The following is a 9300-nucleotide window of genomic DNA, read 5'->3' as shown; positions in this document are numbered from 1 at the left end:
GGATCAGGGAAATCAAACGGTCATTCCTAAGCACGGAGAGCTAAGAACACTGTGGCAAATGACACTTTGGGAGGTGGAGGGGCAGAATGAGGAGGATAAACTAGGGGTGGGCAAACGTTTTGGCCCAAGGGCCACATCTGGGAATAGAAATTGTACAGCAGGCCTTGAATGCTCACACAATTGGGGTTGGGGTATGGGAGGGGGTGAGGGCTCTGGGTGCGGGTGTGGGTTCCAGTGTGGGGCTAGAAATGAGGAATTCAGGGTGTGGGAGGGGGCTCCAGGCTAGGGCGGGAGGGTGGGGGGGGGTGAGGGCTCCGGCTGGGGGTGCAGGCTCTGGGGTGGGGTTGGCGATGAGGCGTTTGGGGTATAGGAGCATGCTCTGGGCTGGGACAAAGGGGTGATGAAGGCTCTGGCTAGGGGTGCAGGCTCTGGGGTGAAGCTGGGGATGCAAGGTTTGGGGTGCAGGAGGGCGCTCTGAGCTGGGATCGAGGGGTTTGGAGGGCGGGAGGGGGATCAGGGCTGGGACAGGGGATTGGGGAGAGGCTATGGGGTGCAGGCTTCAAGCAGCGCTTACCTCAAGCAGCTCCTGGAAGCAGCGGCATATCTCTTCTCCGGCTCCTATATAGAGACGCGGCCAGGCAGCTCTGTATGCTGCCCTGTCTGCAGGCACTGCCCCCGCAGCTCCCATTGGCTGCGCTTCTTGTCCAATGGGAGCTGCAGAGGCGGCAATTGGGGCAGGGGCAGTGTGCAGAGTGGAGCCCCCTGGCTGCCACTACGTGTAGGAGCTGCAGGGGGGCCATGCCGCTGCTTCTGGGAGCCATGTGGAGCAGCACCGAACACTACTCCCCAGCGAGAGCTCCAGAGGGGGACAAGCCCCAGCACCTGCTCCCCAGCAGGCCAGATCCGGCCCATGGGCGGTAGTTTGTCCAGCCCTGGGATAAACTCTGCAAGGTTTGGACAGAGGCTGCTGTGTCCCTGTGGAGCGTGAGGGTGATGGGGGAAGGAGGGAATCCCTCAGACTCTCCCCGTCGCTCACAAATAAAACAGAAGCTAAAACACCACATTTCACTGTCCCTGCTCCCACTTTTGTAGTATCTGTTTAATTCTGGCCCATAAGGGAAAAAATGTACAAACACTAAATGCTTTTCAGCAGGGCCTGGAGTAATGATAGACTATCTAGGAATGAGAGAACCTACCCCAGGCACAGGTGCCGGAATGAGGGATGCTGCCGCATCCCCTGGCTTGAAGTGGTTTCCATCATATCCAGGGTTTACAGTTTGGTTCAATGGCTCTCATCACCCCACTGGACAGATTGGTCCAGCATCCACAGAGAGGGAACTCAGTGACTCTAGCAATCACTCTGCTAATGGTGGGGTCCGAAGGAATTAGATGCTCAGGCTCAGTCTAGGGTAGGATGAGTGGGGGCGGGTCAGAGGAGACGAGCTGGCTGATGCTGACCACGTTTCCTACGGTAGACAGGCTCTCGGAGGCTGATGCTGCGGAGGCAGAGGTGGGATCTCCAGGCCTCCCACGAAAGGCCCTGTGGCATTGGTTCTCAACCTGCGGCCCGATCAGCACACAGCTGCAGCCCACATGACATCCTCAGGGCCATACAGGTAGTATTGGATGCGGTCCACATAATGCATTATGGGCCACATATGCAGCCTACAATGGTAAATAGGTTGAGAACCCGCCGCAGTCTGTGGGAATCAGCCTCTCTCAGTGGTGCTGTCTGAATGCAGCGGGGCAGGGAGAAGGGGCAGAGGGGGTGAGTGAGGAGAGGCAGCACCTCTCTACCCCGTGCTCTCCCTCACCTCTTATCCCATCATCCCCAAACACTCAGCAGCTCAGCACCCAGCTCCCCCTGCTTCCCAGCGCCACCAGCCTCAACCATTCAATCCGCAGTGTCCTCCCCATAACCCATCGGCCTGGTCCCTTAACGGTTGATCCCAGAGAGTCCAGTGCTCTGTGGGATTCGGGGAGGGGAGGAGTTAAGGAACAGCTCTAGGTAAGTGGGGGAGCCCAGTGCAAAGGCTGGTGGAAGATGGGAGATGGGGACAGGTGTGTAGAGTGAAGGTGGGGCCTGGCCCAAGTGTCCTTCTCCTCAACTCCATGGCAGGGGGATGGGCAGCTGGATCCTTGGGAGCCAAATATTCCTGATGTGTGTGGGAATGAGGAAATGGGTTTGTCACCATGGCCAGCCCCAGTCAGGGCCCTGACAGAATTTCCCTGCTGCGTGGAGGAGTCTCTGATGTCCAACACGGCGTTAGCTCTGCTTGAAGTTGAGTGGAGCTGACAATGCTTGATTCTGTGGGAGCACCAACTGAAGATTCCCCCACATTCAAGTTCTCCCTCTTCTGTGGATTGCTGATGGGTAATAATGTGTGAGCTCGGATTGAATCTTTTCCTGCATCTGAGGTATTTCTAGAGTCTCTCCCTCTTGTGTGAATTCTCCGGTGTTTAGTAAGATTTGAGCTGTTATTGAAGCTTTTCTCACATTCCAAGCATTTATGGGGCTTCTCTCCAGTGTGAATTATCTGATGTGTAATAAGGGCTGATCTGCGACTAAAAGTTTTCCCGCAGTCCATGCATTTATGGGGTTTCTCTCCCGTATGGATTCTCTGATGTGTAACAAGGGCTGATCTCACTTTGAAACTTTTCCCACAGTCAAGGCACTCATGTGGTCTCTCTCCCGAGTGGGATCTCTGATGTGTAACAAGGTTTGACCTCTGAATGAAACATTTCCCACACTCAAGACATTTATAGGGTTTCTCTCCCGTGTGCATTCTGCCATGTATAATAAGAGATGATCTCTGACTAAAGCTTTTCCCACACTCAAGACATATGTAGGGTTTCTCTCCCGAATGCATTCTCCCATGTTTAATAAGGGATGAACTCTGACTGAAGCTCTTCCCACAGTCCAAACATTTATGGGATTTCTTTCCTGTGTGGATTGCCTGATGCGTAATAAGGGTTGATCTCACAGTGAAACTTTTCCCGCAATTGAGACATTTAAAGGGTTTCTCTCCTGTGTGCATTCTCTGATGTGTAATAAGGGCTGGTCTCTGACTAAAACTTTTCCCGCAGTCCAAGCACTTATGGGGTTTCTCTCCTGTATGGATTCTCTGATGTGTAATCAGGGCTGATCTCACAGTAAAACTTTTTTCACAGTACAGGCACTTGTAGGGTCTCTCTCCCGTGTGCGTTCTCTGATGCGTAATAAGGTTTATGTTCTGATTGAAACATTTCCCACACTCAAGACATTTATACGGCCGCTCTCCTGTGTGGATTTTCACATGTTTCATAAGGGATGATCTCTGACTGAAGCTTTTCCCACATTCCCAGCATTTATGGGGTTTCTCTCCTGTGTGGGTTCTCCGATGGGTAAGAAGGTTCGATTTCCGATTGAAGCTTTTCCCACAGTCGAGGCACTGATACATTCTCTCTCCTGTGTGGATTCTCCGATGTTTAGTGAGGTTTGAGCTGTCACGGAAACTTTTCCCACAATCCAAACATTTATGAAGTTTCTTTCCTGCATGGATTGTGTGATGCATGATAAGGGCTGATTTCACACTGAAACTTTTCCCACATTTGAGACATTTATACATTTTATCCGCCATATGGATTCTCTGATGTGTAATAAGGGCTGATCTCTGACTAAAACTTTTCCCACAGTCCAAGCACTTATGGGGTTTCTCTCCCGTATGGATTCTCTGATGTGTAACCAGGGCTGATCTCTGACTAAACCTTTTGCCACATTTCAAGCATTTATGAGGTTTCTCCCCTGTATGAATTCTCTGATGTGTAGTCAGGTTTGAGATCTGATTGAAACATTTCCCACACTCAAAGCATTTATAAGGCCTCTCTCCTGTGTGCTTTCTCCCATGTATAATAAGGGATGATTTCTGGCTGAAGCTTTTCCCACAGTCCAAGCACTTATGGGGTTTTTCGCCTGTGTGGATTCTCTGATGAGTGATAAGGTTTGATTTCTGATTGAAGCTTTTCCCACAGCTGAGACATTTATAGCGTTTTTCTTCCTTGGGATTTGTCTGTGGGTCTGTGGTTTTCTTGGGGTCCTTGCATCCTACCCCACATTCAATGGATTGTTTCTCTTTCTTTATTGGGTGGTTTCCCAGCTGCCTCTCTGACCTCTGCTGACTTCTCCAAGCTTTGCCCTGGTCCAAGGACTGGGAAAAATTCCCTTCGGCTCTTCTCCAAAAGTTCCCCTGCAGTTCCACTTGATCAGGATCTTCCTGCTGTGAATTCTTCTCCTTGTTCTCACTCATCATAGCCTCATCAACTGCTGGGAGAGAGAGAGAATCCAGACAAAAATAATTCCCTGTGATGGGAAGAAAGGACAGAACAGGGAACAGCACAGAGGGGAAAACACAACATGGTGACTGTTGGGGAGACTGAGGGCTGGTCTACAGTACACAGTTAGGTCGATGTACAGCAGCTTACATCGACCTAATTATGTCAGCGTACACACTAGAGCCTTGTCCTGCCAGTGGAAGTGCCCTACTACACCCACATAACAACTCCACCTCCAGGAGAGGTGTAGGGCTTAGGTCGGTGTAGCGAGGGAGACGCATTGTCTGTGTAGACACTGCGTTCCTTACATGGGCTGTTGGCTGTCTTGTCAATTTGACGGCTCTGCTGGAGCTTTGAAATGGACAAGAAAGCCAGACTCCTAGCTCCACAGCTGGGCTGCTGCCAGCTCTCTGCTCCAAGCCGGGCTACCACCTAGGCTTCTGGCTTGGGCTACCGCCCATGCTCTCCACTCCCCACTAAAAGCCCTGCTGCCCCACCAGTCCAGGTGCCATGTTCCCTGCTGGCAGCCTGGCTGCCCTCCTCACTCTCGGCTCCCCACCGAGAGCACAGCAGCCAACTGGACTCCGGGCACAGATCTCCCCACTGGAGGCGAGAAGCCCCAGGCAGCTTCCCCCGGCTCATGGCTCTCAGCTCCCCAAGCTGCCCCTCTTCAGACAGTGGAAGCGCTCTGGTGAAGATGCAAACCACCGACAGAAGGAGGGGAGCGTGGACATCAGCCACAGCAGTAATTACTGTGGTGGCTGTAAGTTGACCTAACATAGGTCGACTTAAGATTGTAGTGTAGATATGCCTTCAGAAATTGGACTCTGCCTCCATATCCCCATACTCCCAGGGAAGTAAAGTCAGGGATGAATCTCCTTACAGTTAATGTAGGGTCTGATGCCTTTTTCTGCAGCCCCATTAGGACAGCAGGAGCCATGAGCCAAGAAGCAGAAAGTCACATTCCCTCTAAATTATATCAAAACAATGAAATATTGGGCTGCTAAGAAGTAGATCCTGTCCTAATAGCACCCACCACCACCAGATAAAGAAACAGATCTTAAGATGTTTACAGAAAACTTAGTTTGACAGCATTCTGTCTGGCAAGGAATCACTTATCAACAGTTGTGACTGTGAAATCCGTACTTCTTTACTGTTTGTCTTTATGGTCCCTGCTTTGCTATTGTTTATCTATATGGTCTCTGTCTGGTTCTTTGCTTGTTTCTGTCTGATAGTAGTGCGGCAGCTGCCCCACTCCTGGAGAACAGGGGTTACAAGCAGCCAAGCTAGGCTGATTGGGGAAGCAGCCACAGCTGGGGCCATGCCAATCAGGGCCCAGCTTGCCCTGATAAAAGGGCTGTGGGGCCAAGAGCCAGAGGAGTCTCTCTCTAGCTGTGGAGAGAGAAGGACCTGGCTGCCTGAGAGCAGAGCAGGACCGGACCTGGCTGCCTGAGAGCAGCTCAGCTCAAGCCTGGCAAATCCCCAGGCTGAGGCCTTGCTAAAGGCCAAAGCAGGTACTGGGGCTACAGAGGTGCAGCCTGGGAATAGCCCAAGATCAGAGCTGCCAGACCTCAACCCCCTGCTGACTCTATCATGCAGAAGCTGGAGTCCCCAGGCAAACCAATCCTGACTGGCCACCAGGAAAAGCTCATCTGCCTTATTGGGAGTGGTGAGCATTGTATGCGTACTGTGTGTATTCTGTCTTGGTAACCGTGTAAATAAATAGAGGTTAAGGATATTACTGTGTAAGGCTCTTTCACTGGTAAAAGGTCCTGTAACCACACAGAAGATTATGCCCTGACCCCTAGGAACAGGGCAGGGGGCCTAAATGAATTGCGCTATGCCTTGAGTCCTAGGAACAGGGTAAAGGTGAAGGCCATAGAGTGTGCGGGTAACACTCAAGGATGGTTGGGAAGCCATAGGTGATATCCACCATGATGAAACGATACCAGAGGGCTACAGCCTGACGAGGTGGGGTGAAACACAACCCGGGGAGCTTGCTAATAGCACAGCTTTGGGTGTCCCAGCTTTTTCATTCACTCGCCAGATGGTTTCTGTTTCAGTGTCACTGATTCCTCACCTGTGCGGGTGCCTCTGTGGACCTCCCATTCCGCGGAGCCCTGGAGATCAGGGACCCACGGCTCTTCCCCTCTTTCCAGCTGGGTGATCAGCTCCGGTTTGGGAACAGGAAATCCTGCTTGGAAGGGGAATCAGGAAGATGAGCGTGTATCTCAAGTATTGACAGTATCTGTCACAAAGAACATTCCCTGAGTTCAACCTGCCCCATGCTGAGCTGGGGGATTGTGGAATCCCAAAGGACGGGAACATGGTCACTCTAACGATGCGGATGTGGAATCTGAACAAATGTAGACAAGGCCACTGGGCCCCCCCCCGGGAGAGGCAAATGTCTGTGGGGGGAAGAGCTGTCACAGCATCGCTGGGGGTTTCCAGGATCTGTGCACTCTGTGGGACTTGCTGATGTAGACACAAACCCCTGCCTAGTTCTAAACCTCCAGAACCCTCCCCATGGCTGGAGCTAGTCCCAGGAATGGAGGATCACCGGGACGGAGAGTGTAAAGAGACACCAGGAGGGTGATGTAATGTCTTTTCTTGGGTCTTTTTCTTGAAAGCATGTGTCTTTCACGAACCAAAGTTGGTCCAGTCGAAGGTAGTGCCTCCCCGACCTTGTGTCTGTCCATCCTGGGACTAACAGGGCTACACCAACACTATAAATTAGTGAGAAATAATACAGACAGGGCCATACGCTGCTTCAGCGCCTTTGAAAGCTGGAGGGATGGGGATGAATCAGCAGGTTTATGACTCCCTGATTCCATTGGAGGGGGTATGGCAGTTGTAGTCAACAGGCAGACTGTGGGCTAAATCTGGACTGCTGGACATTTTTGAATGGACCCCAAAATCTTTGTATTTACTTATATTTATTTTCTTGAGTCTGGATCTTGACTATACTTTGACCAAGAAATATGCATGTGTAGACTCTGGGGTCCATTCCCTGATCAGTTAGATTAGAGGGGAAGAACTGAACAGATTCAGACATGCAGACCCCAAGGCTTTTAATGGTTGAGGGGACAGGAATCCCTTACCCAGTGAGATCACCATCTCGTAGTTCTCCTGCATGACGTCCCTGTAGAGAGCTCTCTGAGCGGGGTCCAGCAGAGCCCCCTGCCCCTGGGTGAAATACACAGCCACCTCCTCAAAGGTCACCAGCATCTGAAACAAGAGTCCCCCACTCAGCACCTGCTGCCCCAGCCGCAATCCCACTAGTCACAGGGGAGGAGGCCCAGAAAAGCAGAATCCCACCCCCACCCTGCTCAGAGCAGCCAGGAGGCTTCAGGGGGTGGGAGAAGGTGAGAGCTGCTTGTCCCCCCCAGCAGACGGAGCAGGGCAGGGTCTTCTCATTTCCCACTCGCCTGCTAGCCAGAGGCAGATACAGGAAGCAGAGCTCTGAGCCGGGGACAGGGTCAGGAATCCCGACAGCTTCCCTTCATATTTCACAGCAGCCTCTGGCCAGTGGGGTCAGGCTCCAGTACTGGGAGTCTGGTCAGTTTTCCCAGCCCTGCCCAGGGGGGTATTTCCTGGTTCAGAAATGGGGGAATGCTCCCCCCTGACCATGGGCCTGTTCAGAGAATCAGGCCTAGGTTGAACATTTCCCAGCAGGTTTATCACACCCTCGCCCCCCCCCCCCCCGCCTCACCCTGTGTCTTTCCTGCCCCTCCCCTTCTACAGCAACCCCCCCTTGCAGCTCCCTGAAAATCCCCTACCTGAGCTGGCTCCATCACAACCATTTCCCTTCCCTGTCCCCTGGAAGACGGGATGATCTGGAGCAAAACATGGACGTGATTCCTCAGCCTGTCGGGGCGATGGGGGAAGGTTTCAGGAGGGGCTTGAGTTCATTTCAGACTTTGATTGCCTCCGCAGGCTCTCTTCCTGCAGACAGATGCTCTAAACCACGGGTTCTCAAAATGGGGGTTGGGACCCCTCATGGGGTCACCAGGTTATTACATGGGGGGTTGTGAGCTGTCAGCCTCCACCCCAAACTCTACTTTGCTTCAAGCATTTATAATGGTGTTAAATATACAAAAAAGTGTTTTTAATTTATAAGGGGGGGTTGCACTCAGAGGCTTGCTATGTGGAAGGGGTCACCAGTAAAAAAGTTTGAGAGCCACTGCTCTAGACCAGGGGGTTCTCACAACAGATTGTTTGGTGGCCTTAGAGTGCAGCCACCAAATCTTGCTCGTGGCCACTCTGAAAAATTTTCCTAAAATACTTAGTCAACTTTAGGAAAAACAAACAAATATTAGGGCTGTCAATTAATTGCAGTTAACTCAAATTAATTGCAATTAAAAAAAATTAATTGTGACTAATCAGTTAATTGCACTGTTAAACAATAGATTCATAGATATTTAGGTCAGAAGGGACCATTATGATCATCTAGTCTGACCTCCTGCACAATGCAGGCCACAGAATTTCACCCACCACTCCTGCAAAAAACCTCACGTCTATATCTGTGCTATTGAAGTCCTCAAATCGTAGTTTAAAGACTTCAAGGAGCAGAGAATCCTCCAGCAAGTGACCTGTGCCCCATGCTACAGAGGAAGGCGAAAAACCTCCAGGGCCTCTTCCAATCTGCCCTGGAGGAAAATTCCTTCCTGACCCCAAATATGGCGATCAGCTAAACCCTAAGCATATGGGCAAGATTCATCAGCCAGATACTACAGAAAATTCTTTCCTGGGTAACTCGGATCCCACCCCATCTAATATCCCATCACAGGCCATTGGGCCTATTTACCATGAATATTTAATTACCAAAACCATGTTATCCCATCATACCATCTCCTCCATAAACTTATCAAGTTTAATCTTAAAGCCAGATAGATCTTTTGCCCCCACTGCTTCCCTTGGAAGGCTATTCCAAAACTTCACTCCTCTGATGGTTAGAAACCTTCGTCTAATTTCTAGTCTAAACTTCCT

General features: G+C 51.1%; 1 protein-coding gene across 7 annotated transcripts in view; it reads right to left on the bottom strand.

Annotated features, from left to right (window-relative positions):
• Window positions 1–308: 308 nt before the first annotated feature.
• LOC144274363 (uncharacterized) overlaps window positions 309–9300 on the bottom strand; it is a 33337-nt gene continuing 24345 nt past the window's right edge. For 2 of the 7 annotated variants that reach the window (XM_077833132.1, XM_077833130.1), the window contains exons 2-4: window positions 7413–7539; window positions 6392–6508; window positions 309–4339 (exon numbers count right to left, since the gene is read on the bottom strand). In XM_077833132.1, coding sequence (XP_077689258.1) covers window positions 2208–4339; window positions 6392–6508; window positions 7413–7539 — 2376 coding nt within the window. In that variant the 3' untranslated portion in view covers window positions 309–2207. Of the gene's footprint in view, window positions 4340–6391; window positions 6509–7412; window positions 7540–8090; window positions 8768–9300 lie in introns of those variants that run through there. The other 5 variants (XM_077833134.1, XM_077833128.1, XM_077833133.1 and 2 more) reach the window with 5 other exon arrangements.

The sequence above is a fragment of the Eretmochelys imbricata genome, chromosome 14 (genome assembly GCF_965152235.1).
Source record: "Eretmochelys imbricata isolate rEreImb1 chromosome 14, rEreImb1.hap1, whole genome shotgun sequence".
NCBI lineage: Eukaryota > Metazoa > Chordata > Testudines > Cheloniidae > Eretmochelys > Eretmochelys imbricata.
Note: the sequence above shows the minus strand (reverse complement) of the source record. Positions and strands in the feature narration are given on the sequence as shown.